Genomic DNA, 17,348 nt, shown 5'->3' with positions numbered 1-17,348 from the left:
CACTAGAAAGCAGACAGCTTCTGTGGGCAAAGGAGGACCAGCACCAGCACGGGCGTGTGGTGGGGGAGGAGGACGAGCAGAGACAGTGCAGTGTGACACCTTTAAATGCAGAAAAAAAAAAAAAAGAAAAGAAAAGAAAGAAAAAACTGAACTCTATACCCACTGGAAATATATTTCAAAAATAGACGTGGAGTAGATATTTATTTTCTACAAATAAAAGCTGAGAGGCCTGTTCCAACCAAATGTGCACCACAGAATGTGTTAAAGTAAGTTATTCAGGTCAGAAGCGTCATGCAAAGGAAATCTCGGTCTAAATAAAGAGCTGAAGAAAGCCAGAATGGTGCAGAGGGAGATAAGTTTAAACAGACATCTTTTCACTTCTGTGTATCCAAAGGACAACTGACTTAAAGCAAAATCAGTAATAATGTGCCATTAATGATGGCTGTGAACATACTGGGGGTGGGGGACACACACAATATAACTATGAATGAACAAAGGCAATAAAAACCATGGAGGCAGACGGATGCATGTTTGAGGGCAAGCTGAAGAGTTAAAGATGCTGTGAACTAAAAAGCAACTACTAAGATAATATACAGAAATCATTAATAAGCCCTAAAAAAGGTTTTTAAAAAAAATAGATACTGATCAATTGATCAATTGCTCCAAGAAAGGAAGGGCCAGGAAAAGAAAAAGGACAGGAGGGAAATACTGGAAATATATTTCAAAACTAGATGTGGAATAGACGTTTATTTTCTACAAATAAAAGTGGAGAGGCTGTTCCAACCAAGAACTGGAAAGCAAGCATTAAGAGGGCAGAGTGCAACAAACACCTGACATTTGCAGCATGGATGAAAGGCTAGACAGGAGGTGGCCAGGCCAGCAAGTTCTGGCCAGGGCAGAGTCAGAATGTAAACTGTAATGAACTGAAATTAAATAAAATGATTCATTTCTTCAGCTGCACAGTCACATCTGAAGTGTTCCTGTACTACTTCATAGTAGAGAAGGTGGAACATGAATCTTTGCAGTTTCCACAGGCTCCATCCAGCAGCACCCAACTCAGTCACAGTGCAGAGGCTGCCAAATGAGATGATAAGAAGCAAGAATTCACACAGCATATGCATAACTCTACTCCTACAGAACAGATACGGCTGGGTAAAAAGGAATGGAAAACACACCATGGACAAACCAACATCAGATGGCAGAGTTCAGAGCCAATACAACTGGGGACAAGGGAAGGACATTTACAAGAGGTTGAATGGTAAACACGAATGTACTTAGTAACACAGCTTGAAAATATGCGAAGACAAGCTGATACGGCTGGGAGGAGAAACTGCAAAGTCACAACCAGAGATAAGTCATAGCACATAACAGTGGGCAGAAATCAGGGAGGAGGCAGAGACTTGAACACAGCACCAATCAATGCCACCCAACAGGGGCTGAGCACGTGAACTGGCAGAACATGAGGATACTTGTCAGGATGTGTCACAGGTCGCCGAATGTTTGTATCAGCAGTTATCCTGTAAAAAACACACTCTCTGAACAAGTGAGAATTAGAAACCAACAGCACAAAGGTGCTAGTGAATATACACGACTCCTTGAAATTAAGCAGCACACCCTTTTAAAAAGTAAAATAAGAAACTGCAAGGGGAATCCAAAACTATTAAGCGCACAAAATGGAAAAGGTGTGTTTAATTTATACAAGTAAAACAATACACAGAGAAAATTTTTATCAACAAACGCATATCAGAAAAGAAGAAGAGTCTCAGTTGATGACCTAAAAAGAACAAAAGCAAGTTTGACCCAAAGGAAGCAGAAGGAAGCAATGAAGGAGAAGGAAAAAAAAAAAAAAAATCAACCAACATTAGAGAAAAATCAATGCAATTCGAACCTGCTTCTTTGAAACAGTAAAATTTATAACTTTATGTTAGTTGCATTAACTCCAGTTCTGTCTTAGATTATCTAAAACAATGAAGTTTTACCAGATAATCAAAACAAAAGAGTAAGCCTGGGTGTGGTGGTGCACACCTGGAATCCTGGAATCCCAGCACCTGGGAGGCAGGGGAATAAGAGGCACCACGAGTTCCAAGTCAGCATATTCTACATAGCAAGCTACATGTCAGCCAGGACTGTACAGGCAGACCCTCTTTGTACATGCATGAGCGCGCGTGTGTGTGTGTGTGCCCGCGTGCACACACACACACACAGACAGACAGAGAGTGAGAGAGACAGAGAGATGGGCAGATAGACAGACAGAGACACAGACAGAGACAGGGAGAGCAAGATCAAATACAGACCAGCAACAGCAGCCATGGAAGAGACAGTACTGCAGATCCTACAGACAAGAAGAAGACGTGCAGTGATCCCGCTGTTCTGACAGCTAACTTGAGATGCATGAGGCCTTTAAGAATCATGTCACTTGAGAAGCAGCAGACACCCTGGGCACCACTGCAGGCTGAAGGAAAATGAACTACAGTTAAGTGTCTCTCAATGGAAACCCCAGACTCAGAAGGGCTCCCTGGCAAAGTCTGCCAAATATTCACAGGAAGGATCACACTGATTCTGCACAAACCCGAGGAATCACTTCCCAACTTATTTCAAGACACATTTTATAGACCCTGCAATCAAGACGGTGTAGTTCTGATGGAAGCAGCCATCCAGACAAACACCCACCTGAATAGAAGAAGACAGAAGAGCTAAGTGATCCGTGGAGAAAGAAGCCTCTCTCAACCAACAGGACCTCAACTTCCCAAACACAGAGAGCAACATGCATCACAGACATACATGTTGAGGCTCCAACATCTGAGGCAAAGTAGGAAGGCAACACTTTGTAACCTTGCGCTGGTCAATCTTCTCAGGCAGAATACAAACGGAAAAGCTGGCAAAGAAACTGCTCAAATAGCAGAGTGTGTAGCCTTCAAAAGGCCGTAGTTAAGAAAAGTAAAACTAGCCAGAGTCTACAAGAAAATATTAAATTACAGGCAACTGACAAAGCCCTTGCCTCCAGAAGAGACAAACTCACGACATGACCACCCAATAGAACACAATGGAGCTGAGCAGGCATGCACGGGGAGAGTGCAGATAGCCGATGCCTGTGAGCACTCCGTCGGAGGAAAGTGCACATTAAAAGCCACGTGCAATGACTAAGCATGAACATCCACTGTGGCCCTGGGAGGGTGAAGAGGCAATGAGCACCTGCTGCTCAGAGGCTTTCACAAGAGAACAACATTTCTTTCAAAGTCACCCCAACCAAACAACCAGTGACTCCTCTCCTGGGCATCAACGCTCCTGGAAAAATAAAATAAAATAGAGACCACTGGCTGGGGAGGCTAGAAGAAAGGAAGAAAAATAACTAAGTGCCCCCCCACCCCAGTACCACTAGCCCTGGAAGGCCAGGAGAAAGACACCCACACACCCAAGTGCTGCAGGCACCACTCCAGTGGACAAATGTGTGATAGAGATGGGAAAGATGAAGGATGTAGTAAGGAGAGGGAAGAGAAAGCAAAGCTGTGGGGTTTGGATACTGTGGAGAAAGGTAGAAGTGGTTGTGAGAAACAGGCAATTATGAGCAGGCCACGGTAAGGTCCTGGCCCAGGCTGTCACCAAGAGGCATGTCTGGCTCTGTGGTCCTGCTGCAGCTGGGTCTATGTCGATGTTTGTGGCCCAAGTTACCACCAAAGGCCAAGCGAATGTCTGTAGTCTGGGCTGCCAATGAAGACCCTGTAGATATCTTAGGGCCATGCTGCTGAGGGGTACATGGTGATCTGAATGGCCTGTGCTGCCACCTGAGGCCAAAAGGACATCCAGGACCAGGCTGCTGCCAGGACCATGTTGGGTTCATGGTCCTATGGTAGCCGGGGTCTGTGTCCCAGGCCCTTGTTAACACCAACAGCCATGTAGACGCTCCTGGTGTAGATTGCCAACTGAGGCACTGTGCTGAACTGACTCTGCCCCTTGCTGGCCAGCGCACTCAGGCCCTGCCTCTCACTGGATCAGCCCAGTATAGCTGGGATGCAGGTAAGCCAGCCTTGAGGGCATGAGTGCAGGCAAACTGACCCTACCCCTAGTTTGCCATGGGGTAGCTTGTATCAAAGAGAAATGCCATCCTCACTCTGGCCCCTCAATGCCTGGGGCAGGAGGAAAAGCTGCCCCTGAAGTCATGAGAGCTGGACAACTGTCCCCGCCCCTCACCAGCGGCAGCACCCGGGAGAGCAGGTCCTGCAACTCACGCTGGAGGCAGGCAGAGGCGTGAGTGAGCTGGCCCTGAGGGTGTGAGCACTGGAGAGCTGGCTAGTCAGGGCAATGCTGAGGAGATCACCCTGGTGGAGCAAGCACTGAACAGCTCATGGATGACCAACTCAGCTACCTCCCAGGCTCAGATCCACGGTTTTGAATTGGTATCTACCCCATCTGTGATCTGCTGAAGTGCATGAAAGGGCAGGTCCTGCAGATCCAAAGCTGCAGGATCTCCACGACACAGGGCATAACTGAGAGGAGTCCCCGTGAAGATCCAGTATTGACAGTGTAGCTGTAAGGGCAGTTTTGGTGTCTTTGTAAATTTAGTTAATGTTGTGTAAATATGTGTTTGTTTTAATCCTAAGTGGGATTCTAGTTGGGCTTTAGTTTGTCCACAGCTACTAATTGTCTCCTGCGGGGTGTGGCCTTTGACAACTGGTAACAGCGCCTGCCTTGTGCTACACGGAGAGGGGTGTGGTCTAGCGCTCTGAGGATATAAATATGACAGCCCAGAAAAAGAGAGTGTGGTACAGTGGTGGCAGAGATTGGCAGTTTGGAGAGACCAGAGACGGATGGTGTGGCAACTTGGAGGAGACAGACAGACAGAGAGAGATGCTTCGCTTCAGGACACAGCGGCTTAGAGGAGACTGCTGGCTGCATTTGCTGTTGACAGAGACTGGCACAGCCCTAAAAGAAACCCCCAACCCTAAATATCTGGGAGAAGTAATGGGGTCTGTGGCCCCTCTCCCCACTAACCTTCTCTCTCCTGCTTAGGGTTGGGGGTTTGGAAGGGAGAGGCTTTAAGGAACCCCAAATGAAACAGTTTTAAAATGAGCGCTGTTATGTAGCAGAAGCCAGAGGCCTCAAAACAGACCAATGACTCACTGCAATGAACATTTGCAAGTAAGGACCTGCGGACAAAAGGGTATGCTGCGGGACACACTGTCACACAGGACAGCTTCCATGACAAGACTTTTTAAAAAATTCTATCTTATTTTGCTTTTTGGGTTTTTTTTGGGGGGGGGAAAGGCTGCAAGGGCACAGGACAGATACAAAGGGGCAGGGAGATGAGTGGGATTAGGGTACATGATGGAACTTCACAAAGAATTAATAAAGAGTTTAAAAAAAAATAGAACACGAAGGAGAAACCTTCGCCATACAGAGTTTCCACAACCATGCTAGAAAAAAAAAATACATGAAGAAGATGGGACCCAGAGACGGAGCCAACCCAAAAGTGTGACCCTACTGAGCAGGAAGTGCTCTGTGGGTCCAGAGCCAGGGGTGAGGAACTAGAGATGAAGTGCCAAAAGCAAGTAGGTAGCCAGGTCTTGGAGATTCAGAGCAACCAGGCAGAAGCCAAAGTTACTCTTACACGGTTGAAAGTCCTCTCCCTTCATTGGATGGGTATGACATGGGCGACTGGGAGACAGCGCAGAGTTGACACAGGGACATGTACTATGCGTGGTTATGCATCTGTGAACAAATGGATGAGGCACAACATATGCAGAACAATGCACCTCTCTCCCCCGCCAGAGCCACCATGCCTGCTTCCACCCTGCCCCAACTTCCCATGTCCAGCTGCACAGCCCAGGCAGACCCACCCAAGCAAGCCCAGCAGGCCAAGGCTTCTTGACAAAGCTCTGCCTTCCAAATGACATCTCCTTGTAGGTAAGAGAGGACCATTCTGCCCACTCAGCCCCATGATCCTCAACTGGAATCTGGAACAATTAGATGTCCCGGAGATGACTGCTGAGATCAGTATAAACTCACAATTCAGGACACACCCCAAGACACCAAGTGACCATGAACACCAGGCCATGTGGCTCTACCCAGCCACCTCACTCCTGGGGCATGGCCACCTGGCTAAAACCCAGCTCAGGTATCCCATATTGTCTCACCTCACCCTGTCCAGCCCCTGTTGGATTCATGAAGTACAACAGAAATACAAGATGCAGCATGGCTTCAGATTGTATGTAGATCAGAATGTGAACTATTGACAAATCCCTCCCCTGAGGCCTCAAGAACTCCTGGGGCAGCCATTGTCCAGGAGGCATCGCTTTCACAAAGACAGAAGGGAACCATAACATGGCTCTGCCACATCCTCAAGGGAAGACCAGAGAGGAGACCCTGTGCCTCAGTTCTTCCCAGAGGAAAAGGAAGCTTGGGCTTAGGGATGCCATCTTCACTTCACCTAGGCACAGATTCCCACACTCAGTAAAATATGGAATAAAATGCCAGCCAAGCCTCTTGAGGCTTTCCTGTCTTCCTCCATGTTTTACTCTGGCTTTTGCTGTGACAGGGACAATCGACATCCTGAGAAGTAGGAGGAAGGAGAGGGGCCTTGCCTGTGTCCCTTCCATCCTAGTTAGGGTTAACATTGCTGCAATGAAACAGCATGACCAAAGCAACTTGGGAAGGAAAGGGTTTATTTGGCTTATGCTTTTAAATCACTGTTCATCACTGAAGGAAGTCGGGACAAAAAATCAAACAGGGCAAGATCCTGGAGGCAGAAACTGATGCAGAGGCTGTGGAGAGGTGCTGCTCATTGGATTGCTCCTTCTGGCTTGCTTAGCCTGCATTCTTATAGAACCCAGAACCACCAGCCCAGGGATGAAACCACCCACAGTGGGCTGTGCCCTCCCCCATCACTCACAAGAAAATTCCCCACAGGCTTGCCTACAAAGTGATCTTACGGGGGCATTTTCTAACTGAGGCTCCATCCTCTCAGATGACTTTAGTTTCTGTCAAGTTGACATAAAACTGTCCAGTACCCTCACAGGTCTTGCGACAGCACACATCGTGTTCCACCTGCAGCAGGAAAGGGATGTAGCTTAATAATAAGTGGTGACTGAGCATCCTGAAGACTGGCCCCCACCTGCTGCCGCATGCAGCAATTCCCCTCTCCACATTTCAAGGCATGCCTGGCTCTCCAGAGGCACATGACAAACTCTCACCTCCAAAAGGCATAAACAGCTTCACCAAGGAGTGGCACCAAATGACACTACTTGCCCAGGCAACTGCTGACATGGGCTCTGTGCACGGTCCTATCTGTGCGATCAAGATGAGGAAAGATTTTGGCCTGAGCCAAGCTGAGAAGCCTCAAGCACATGCAAAGCAGATGATGGTCTTCAGGGTGAGAGAATGCTTACGGATCCCAGAGGAGAGAGGGGAGCGCTCAAAAGCCCTTGTACAAAGCTCAGGAGCTATCTGTGCCAGGGTGCTCTCATGCCTGTGGGATCGGGAAGTGAGCTCCCAGAGGGATCTGCTAAAAAGAAAAGCCAAAAATAAGAGAGCCATAGGGCAGGGCCTCACGCTACATGGGCTCATGCGCTGGCATGAGACACTGGGCACCTCAGTAGCCATGCCCTTACAAGCTCTGCTCCTCCCTGTGATCTAGCAAACCACGCTACCACCAAACATTCATGTCCCTGGCAGGCATGGTGAGAGCCTAGCCTCCAAAACATACTGGACTGAAGAGCAAAGAAGGCCGGGGATAGCTTACCAAGTGGAGCACACAACGAGGATGGAGAGGTGGCACAAGTCAACTTATGCCACAGGAATGCCAGGGCATATGACTAGCATAGGGCCCAGGCTATGGCTAGGGTAGGACCAAGCCTGTGGCCAGACTCAGGGCACAATGCACCCCAGGAAAGCAGATAGCTATTAGGGAAGATGTGTGCAAGAAGGTTGGGGTACAGGAATAATGCTAAGATCAAGCAAGCTTTAAACACTAAAAGGAATAAGTCAACTCAGAGTGAGGAAGGCACCACCACATAGCTTGTAGCACACTGTCTCCTCAGACAGAAGAGTAAAACTCCGAGTTGCAGAGAAGACACACTCGCACATAGCAGGAAGGAACTACCAGAAGCAAAGACAAGACAGTAGACAAACCACAGGCTGTCAGGGGGCTGGAGCAGAGGAAGGGACTACCACCAGCGACCAAAGGGGTGACAGTGATGCACTGGAGCTAGAAGGGGTCACAGAGACACAAAAGAAAGAAAACACTGAAAACCACAGAACTTGGATTTGGAAAGGGGGTGGGGAAGGGCTGGAGGTGCAGCTCAGGGCTACAGCACTTGCCTGGCGTTCACAGGCCGGGAGGGAAGAAAAGTGTAGGAGGGAGGGGTAGAGTGGAGAGTTTCAGTACATGCATATTATCGCAACAAAGAAATGGTACAAAAGGCAAGAGAGACAGCTCAGTGGGCAAAGCTCTTACTGTGCAAGCACAAGGGATCTGAGCTCCATTCCCAAAACCCGCATAAAAAGCCAGTAATTGTGGGGCACTTGTGATCCCAGCACTGGGGAAGTAGAGACAGATGGGTCCTTGAGTTCACTGACCAGTGGCCAACCTGCCTAACCAGCAAGCTCCGGAACAAATGAGAAACCTTGTCTCAAAAAAAAAAAAAAAACAATAAGGTGGTTGGCTCCTGAAGAATGACATCCTAGGTTAATCTCAGACCTCCACATGCACATGAACACACACACACACACACACACACACACACACACACACTTGAATAAATATACATACAGGAGAAATAGAGAGAGGCAGGGAGGAAGGGGGAGAGAGGAGGGGGAAAGACAGAGGGAGAGTCAGAAAGAGAGAAAAAAAAAACAAACAATAAAATAGACTGCTACAGTACCTGCAAAGGGGTCAGGCTCAAGCTCTAACCAGACCCTCTTCCAAGTACTGCCAGTTTTGCTGCAACCAACAGCACGGGATATCTCCCTCCTCTCTGTGCTCTCACTTGGGCAGGGGGTGGGAGGATAGTCTGAGCAGGCATCCCAAGCTAGCCCTGAATTCTGGGAACCTGAATTCCCAGTGCTGCGACCTGTCTGGACAGCTGCCACACTACCATCATCGCCTTCCCCCCTGCTTCCAGAATCCCACACAGGGACCTTCTGTCCAGCTCACCTGCTGCTGCCACAGCCCTGGGACTATCTATGTCCACACATCAGCCTGACTCCCCAGTGCCTGGGCCCCAGGGCCTTGAGTCTGCACCTCTGTTGACCTCATCAACCTGTCAGATGCCAAGAGAGCCCCCAGCCTAAAAGATATAAGACTGGCCCTAAGGACACTCTCCCTTCCAGGTCCCAACTTGCACTTACCCAATGCTCTAGTGCTGGACCTGCCAGGAAGAACATCTCTGCTGGGGATAAAAAGCAAGCAGAGCCAGAACAGCATTTCTCATACCCGTTCCTCCCACTCCTGGATGGCTGCAGAGAGAGGGTCACCTGAGCCCAGGAACTTGAGCTAGCCTGCGGCACACTGTGAGGCTCCATCTCTTAAAAAAAAAAAAAAGTAAGTCACGGCACACGTTTCGCCCCATAGCTCTGAGGCCAGGTCAGGAGGACAAATCAGCAAGATGTTGAGCAGTCTGTATGCAAGGACAGCTCAGGACAGCATCGGCACCTGAGAAGGAGCTAGAATGAGCGAGCACTGTTTGAAGGAAGTGTGTCTCACAATTGTGCCAATACAATATCTTGTACCATAGCCCAAGAGATTGGCTGATGACCCTAGGGACGGAACTCTGTCTCAACTCAGCTCTGTCCAGGACTGGGTACGGAAGAGATAAAAGCTAGCCAGGCAGTATACTCATGAAGTGTCATAGATCTTGAAAGTATCATGAGCAGATGGACACGTGAGGAGGTAAATGAGTGGAGCAGAGAATGGCCACAGTGGTAGTGAGGGCAATAAGGAGAAAAAGCAAGAACAAGTCACCCAGAAGGGAGGTACAAGCTAGGCAGCTAAGGTGGCACCTCCCATCTAGAGGCCAGAGTGGTGGCCCAGCAGGAGCGCTGCCCGGGGACTCACCTGTGGGCAGCGACAGGTGGGATCCGTCGGGGAGCAGGGCCCGGCGTCAGAACATCTCGGGCACCGCCTGCTCCATGGGTGTGAGCACCAGGGCCTGCGGCTTGTGAAAGCCGGAGCTGAGGCCAGAGCCCACTCCAAGAGGCACCTGCTGGAGCTCGCTTTTGACACAGAATGGCACACAGGTCCAGCCGCTTGTGCTTCGGGTTCCACCGCATCTTGGTGGCAGTGGCCCAGGGCATTCACCCGTAGGATCAGGTTCCACACGTGGTGCCTGTGGGTGGGCTCAGCCTCCAGCAGCTCCAAGTCAAACAGCAGCTGGGGTGCTTGCTGACCTTGGACACCGACACCTCAGTCTCCTGAAGGCGAAAGTTGAGTTTCCTCCTTTTTGCACAAGTGGTGCTACCACCAGCCACGGAGTCCACTGGCAGAGTCTTTCCTTGGGCCCATGGAAGGCAAGGTGGACTCTGATGTCTGGCTACCTTCAGAGGAGACCCCTGACCCTGGAAAGGCACCAAACGGTGGGTGTTTGTGGCGTGAGCAGTGGGAATTCCTGGAAAACCTCTTTGGTAGCTTCCAGGTCAGTACACAGCTGCCCACTCCTGCTCATCACTCCTCCCCACCCCTGTCTAGAGACCTTCTAGCTAGGTGACAGCAAGACACTTTACTTCCCAGCCACGGCGCTTTATAGTTTATAAAGCTTTATACTGTCCCAGCCTGCCCTTTATAGTTACCATCAGAGTAGACTGGCAGAGACAGGCCTGCTGTCCTGACAGGCCTGCCAGCTGTATGTCAAGTGTCTGGCGGGCAATGCTGTGGCTCCTCTCTGGCTCTTGGGAGCAGGGCAGACAGCTGAGAGGCAATGTGTTTAGAAGCACAGCACAGCTCACTGCCACCCAGAACCCATACCCTGCCCACTCACAGAACAAGGGTCCAGCTGGGCTCCCTGTCACCCCCACAGTTGCTTCCTCCCTAACCTCACCATGTCTTCCCGGAGGCAGGGAATCTGTTACCAAGGGATGGCTCAGAAGGGGCAAAGATTTCCCAAAGTCAGGGCCAGAGCCCTCCCATACCCAACGCTGAAAGACCTTGAGTACAGCAGAGGCACCTTGGAGCCCTACTGAGAAGAAGCATTCAAGACTGCCCTTCCTGTGTGCCAATCTCCCTGGGGCACCAAGAGTGGATCTCCAGTAGGAGGGATGCCCGCCCAGACTACCTCTACAGGGCTCACTGCACCTGTGCCTCCCCAATCACACACCAACAGCCCTCACTGTGGAGTCAAAGAGCTGGGACACTAGCCTAAGCATCTAGGAAGAGGCACCCTTCTCTCTTAGTCCTTACCCTGGACCCTGACAGCCATCATACAGATTTAAGCTCAATCCTGTCCCAGTACCTGATGATCTTGGGTGAAGGCAGATGGGTCACAGTCCTTTCCCTAGTCTCCTACACATGACTAATGATGCCAAAGCTGACTTGGCCCTGACAGTGGGGGCCTCCCTCCTCTGATCGCATCTCTGGAAGCCTTCCCAAGACCATTCCACAGCCGGAATCTGAGTGGAAGTACCTGGCTCCCTGGCCCTCACACTTCAGGGCATGCTCGAGGCCCCAGATTGCCTTCCCCATCCTTCCCTGCACAGGCCTTCCATGGGAGGAGCAGGTAGAAAAAAAATGACCAATTCCCTACTCGGTCCAACATCGAGCCCACGCTGGATGACAAGGGACAGCCATGGTTACTTCTGGCCTGTCGGTACAAGTGGCTCCACTTAGGTCCTCCTCCTACAGGAAGCTGTCCCTGGCACCCTGCCTCCCATCCTCACTGGGCTCAAAGCTAGCACTGAGTTCCGAATACCATATGCTCCAAACCAGTCTCTCAACCACAGTTCTTCTAAAAGTTGGCTCCGAGCGAAACAAAACCTTTGATCAAGACCCTCAGGTAGGACAGGGACAGGGTGTTGCCAGTCTGACAAAAGCACAAAAACTGAGAAGTCTATCTAATGGCAGCCAACATCACCCCAACACAGACGCAGACCATATAGAGGATGTGTCTTCAGTTTACTTTACTGATAACAGCATTTTTGGACACAGGCACCAGCTCTCTTGGGTCCTGGTGTATGTCTACATTTAGCTTCTCTAAACCAGAGACCTGCCTTTCAGCTCACCACAGCTGACAGGGTGATGTGCTCTGGAATAAAGCTGCTTAGTGGAGACTACAAGCACCTGTCTGTAGCCTGCTGTCTGAGGGTGCTCCACACGAGAAGTAGGGGGAGGGGGAGGACACGGAGAGAGAACTCTGAGGTAATTACCTGGGCCTGAAGGGGCTGCAGTGTCAGCAGTGACTGGAGCTGTTCTCCCATCCATGTATTTGTTCCTACCTGGAAGGCCTCCCCCAGATCTAGGGCCAGCCTTACAGGGGTCCTACCTAGGCCGCCCAGGACAGAAGGCCATACATGAATGTGGATCCCGGTGTGCCAAACATCCCAACAACACCCCCCTTACACACACACACACACACACACACACACACACGAGGAAATGACAATTCCTCTACATGGCACATGGCAGCCCCTTGCTGAAGGAATCACAACCATGTCAGTTGCCTTAAAAATCATTTTTTTTTAAGATGGCTGAGAAGACAAATTACTCTTAGATTTGATGAAATCCACTTCAAAATAATTCCTGGGTCAAAGAAAAAAAATCACAATAAGAATCAGGAAGTATTTATTACCAAACAAAGATGTAAAATGGTACATGTTTTTAAAACGTGTGGTATTCAACTAAAGTAGCGAGTCTTTGAAAATTTATAACTTTAAATGCTTTTATTAGCGAAGAATAAAAGCCAAGCATTGAATAGGTATAAGGTAAACATCCAATCTGGGAGTCAAAAAAGCAACAGACAGGAGGAGGGAAACTAAGAAACATAAGCAGAGACCAACAAAACTTCAACTCTGACTCATGAAGGAAGCTGGGGGAAACAGTGACCTTGGAAGCCAACACACAGCAAGCAAGCGCACTGTCTCAATGGTGGGAGGAAAGAGGCTGAAACCCTGCGAGGACCATGTTCCAACAGAGAATGAACCTATTCTCTGCAGCCCTGGCTGCTGTTGCTTGGAGGGGCGCAATTCATCCAAGCCCTACAAGGCCTCAGGGAAGGGGTCTTTAGGTGAAACCAAGCTGCAAAGAGGCACAACAGAGGAACTGGGATCTGAGCAAGGTGTGTCAAGGCTCTGCACTTGCTGTCCGCAGGGCTGTCCTCTCGTCACTGGCAAGGAGAGGCGCAGTGTACACTTTTACTTCAATAAATCTCAATGTCTGGGTGAAACAGACACATTTTGAAACTGCCCCAAGAAGGAACAAAAACACGTGAATGGCTTTTCACAGCTCGGAAGACTGACTGAAGTCAAATGCTTCTATATGCAAACAGTTATGGAGCAAAATCTCAGGAAGATTCAAGGAACACATACCCTTCCTCCATGAATTCTGAGGAGAATCAGTCCTCAGCAGGAGTTTATGCTACAATAGTGACGTGTCTCGTGGCGGCCTGGCATCACAGCTGAAACACGGATTCATGGTAGAGCATTTCCTCATGCACCTGGGATTTTGAATGGTGACCTTTTCTGGGCTGGTAATGTGCGGCACAACCCCCTGGTAGCACACACTGGGTGGATCCCAGATGCCACACCAGGGGAACTGGCAGGGCCAACATCTATTAACTTTGCATATCCTGTGTCTACACAAGCTATGTGTGCAGAGGATAGCTGGAACTGCATTAGACAGCCTACCCACTACCTGCCGTCCAGGGAGGACTCGGAACACCGCCAGCTACACGGCAAGGCTCAACAAGACCAACCGCTGTCCACTCACTGTGTCGTATTGGCTTATCCAGGGGCATGTGAGGTCCCCATGTCAGTCCAGCATCCTAAAACAGTCCCCAGCCAGCTCAGGAAGAGAGGAAAGCATTAGCAGGTGAAACTGCTGGGAGGGAAGAGAAAACCGCACCGTTCACAAACATCTTCAGAGCAAACTCAAAAGATCTCACAGACAAATTACTGCAATTCATAAAAAAGACTTCAGCAGAATGGCTGGGTATGAACTCAATTACACTCCACAGGAAAAGCTGGTTCCTTCAACAAATAAACGTCAAGGGCAAAAGGAAAAAAAAAAAGATGGAGGCGAGCGTGGAGATGTGGAAGAACACCCAGAGCTCAAGATGTGTGGTCTGACGAGCCTGCCTCCCACAGCAATCCTGGGAGCTCAGTGCCTGCCTCAGCAAGTGGCTTTTGAGCAGAGATGGCTGGCACTGACCTCATAAAGACATGCGGAGATGTTGGCAGATGAGATGAAGGAGAGAAAATGAGACCTGACCAAGTAATCAGGAGTAGATGGCAGTAACAAGGGACAAGGGGGGGGAGGGCGCTCGGGGGTTGCTACATCCCTGTAAATCTTTTGTATATGTGAGAGTTACCATATTTATAAAGTTAAGAAACAAAACATTAAATTAAGAAAGAACTCCAGATTTTGCTTTTCACACACACAAAAAATCTAAATATGTGTGCATACCAGCAACAAACACTTGAAAAAACTTGATATGCAGAACCCTCCCACTAATAACAGCAAAAAAAAAGCAAAAAAAATAAACAAAAAACAAAAAAAACCACGCTGTTATGAATTTTTAAATTAAGAAATGATGTATAAGATCTTTATGGAACACTGCACAGGGCTTTATTGAAGGACCTGACAAAAGACTGACAATACAAAGACTGAAGACAGGATGACAAGAACATTGATTTCCCCCGTGTTCACCCAGTGGACATACAATCCCAAGCCAACCACCAATGGCCTGAGGAGACTTCAAGGGGCACCCCTTCTCACCTTTGTGGGCTCAGCAATAGGGGCTGAAGTGGCAGGGAACAGAAAGCCACCTAATGTCCCCGGCGTGTGGAATGAGCAGAGTGGCCCTAGTATGCCCACAGCCAAACAGAGGACAGAGAGAGCTAAAGCGTGAAGGCTCCACATCATACCAACAGGCATCAAAACAAGAATGAAGGCAGCAAATCAGACCCTTGTGGTAGCCAAGCCCATTTCGGTAAAGCATGCCAAATCCAGCCAGGCACCATTACGGAAACAAACATAGGAAGTCAAACTAAGAAAAAAAAGCAAGCAGGGCGAAACAGGATTCAGGACTAGGGACGCAGGAGCTGGGCTGGAAAAGGCAAGTGATAGGGTGTGCAGCTCACCCATCTTTAAAACCACGAAAGTGAACTGTGAGCATCCAATGAGCACATACTGCGTATATGCATGTCCCCTTTAGACATTCAGCATCCCAAGACCACAGTAACCTAACACCCCTGAGATCCAGCTCTCCTGCATCCCACTTAAGCTCTCACCTGCTGCCTGGCCACATGGAGGAAAGCATGGGACTCAGCGCTGGCCCTGTGCCTTTCCATTCAAGTCTCCCCATGGCCGTTCCCTCCACATTTCTGACCCCTCCCACCCAGGCAGCTCAGTCTTTGTCTCTGGTCTCAACATGCATGTGATGACATCTCAGAAAGCCACCCACCAACACAGCCCCTAGGTCCGGGGTTCACCTGCTTCCTCTATTCAGGACCCAACACCTAGAGACCAGCCTGGAATACAGACAAACCTAGCAGAGAAAAAGAGAAGGCATCCAGATGGGAGGAGACCAAGTACCCCGTAATGTTGTGGGAAGGAAAGCCTGGGGTGGCCGGTGGACAGACAACACTTCATCCCAGTTGAGGGGGCCCTAAATGGTAGTAGCACCATGAAGAGAGTGCGTGCAACCATTGTCCTCCCTGACACAGTGCGCACGGTCAAGGTAGATACCAGGTACCCTTAGCTAGGGAGGCACAAAGAAGGAAGTAGAATAGTCCAGTGGGGCGGGGGTCCTCACTTAGCTGCAGAGATGCTAGGGAATGCTGAGGGGAGATGCTAATCCAGAAAGACCCTGAGCTCAATGGAGCCAGGCCCAACATAGACACAGGACCCCTAACTTGAAGCAGCCACTAAGCTGAGCCCAAGCAGACCCCAAATTCATTGTCCTTCCTACTCCAAGACAGGAAGCTCCCCCTAATCAGAGGCTGGGCCAGATGAGGGAACTCTGCCAGATGAGGCAGCCATAACACAACCTCATATAGACCCAAATGGAGCAGGGCAACTTCCAGGCCAGCCCCACAGCAGGGGGAAGATGGCAGAAAAGGCATGGGACTCTATGAATCACAAACTCAGATATCTACAAGGAGATCCTAGCTTTGCAAGTACGCAACCCCTGAGAACAGCCTATCACGCAAGGGCCACAGTGTCCCTAGGTCTACGCCGTGCAAATCACAGCTTGCTCCACTGCTGTCAGGAGGTCCAGCCAAAACCATCCGTCACTCAGTCATACCCCCAAACACCTTGAACATTCTAGGAGTGTGACAGTGGACACCTGTACCATGCCTCATAGAAATGACAACTCTTCGGTGCACCCACACAGAGCAGCCTTTATCCTTCTGTCCAAGAGTACCTACCTTGGCCTCAGTAGTCACTGGTGTCTGTCACTCTTCTGAGGAGTGTGACCTGATGGAGACCATACACTGAGACCACCTTCCCACCTCTGGGTGTCTGCTGTGCCATTACCTAGGGCCTGGCAGCCTTTTCATGAGGGTCCCTTAAAAGAGCCATGGCTCCCCAAGCCACCTCTGCTTGCGATGGACTTGGAGGACATCTTCTGATGGGCAGGGCAGGCAGGAAGCCTCCTTGCTAAACTGGGAAAACACAAAATAGCAGAGAGATGGGAAGAGGAAAGAGGAAAGGAAGGAAGAGTTCAGGTTCGGAACACAGGCCCACTCGGGTCCATTCAGGCCCACCTGGCTCCTCTGTACCCATTCCCGGGGCCATCTCAGGCTTCTCAACAACCCCAGAGCTCTGACGTTCACCAAATGGTCACTGTAGGTGGCTATTTGTTCTACCTGTGAACATATGGGAACAGTGAAACGGGGCCAAGGTGAGGGTATGCCGTTTTCTCTCTCAAGGACTCTGGGAAGAAGCTCTCTGGCTACCTCTACAAAGATGACAGAGTAGAAGGGGCTGGAGAGATGGTTCAGCAGCTAAGCTGACTTGCTACTCTTCCAAAGGACTCAACCCCAGTACCCAGCGCTCACATCAGGCGGCTCACGGCTGTCGGTAACAACAGCTCCGTGGGACCCAACGCCCTCTTCTGTCCTGCACGGGTCCGTCCTGCACTGCATGCACAAACACGTACGCTCGTAATTTAAAACGTCGGCATAGACTTAGGAGGAGGAAAGAA

The 17,348-nt window shown here is 49.8% G+C and overlaps 1 protein-coding gene across 1 annotated transcript in view; it reads right to left on the bottom strand.

Annotated features, from left to right (window-relative positions):
* The window catches only part of Tsnare1 (t-SNARE domain containing 1), an 88,061-nt gene extending 71,295 nt beyond the window's left edge, over nucleotides 1-16,766 (bottom strand). The window contains 7 exon segments of the mRNA XM_060390505.1: nucleotides 4,109-4,227; nucleotides 10,049-10,368; nucleotides 10,371-10,465; nucleotides 10,467-10,548; nucleotides 11,610-11,627; nucleotides 11,630-11,751; nucleotides 16,654-16,766. Of these exon segments, the coding sequence (XP_060246488.1) occupies nucleotides 4,109-4,227; nucleotides 10,049-10,368; nucleotides 10,371-10,465; nucleotides 10,467-10,548; nucleotides 11,610-11,627; nucleotides 11,630-11,751; nucleotides 16,654-16,766 (869 nt within the window).
* Between the last annotated feature and the right edge of the window lie 582 nt (nucleotides 16,767-17,348).

The sequence above is a fragment of the Meriones unguiculatus genome, chromosome 8 (assembly GCF_030254825.1).
Source record: "Meriones unguiculatus strain TT.TT164.6M chromosome 8, Bangor_MerUng_6.1, whole genome shotgun sequence".
Taxonomy (NCBI): Eukaryota; Metazoa; Chordata; class Mammalia; order Rodentia; family Muridae; genus Meriones; species Meriones unguiculatus.
This window is presented reverse-complemented; position numbering and strand designations above follow the sequence as displayed.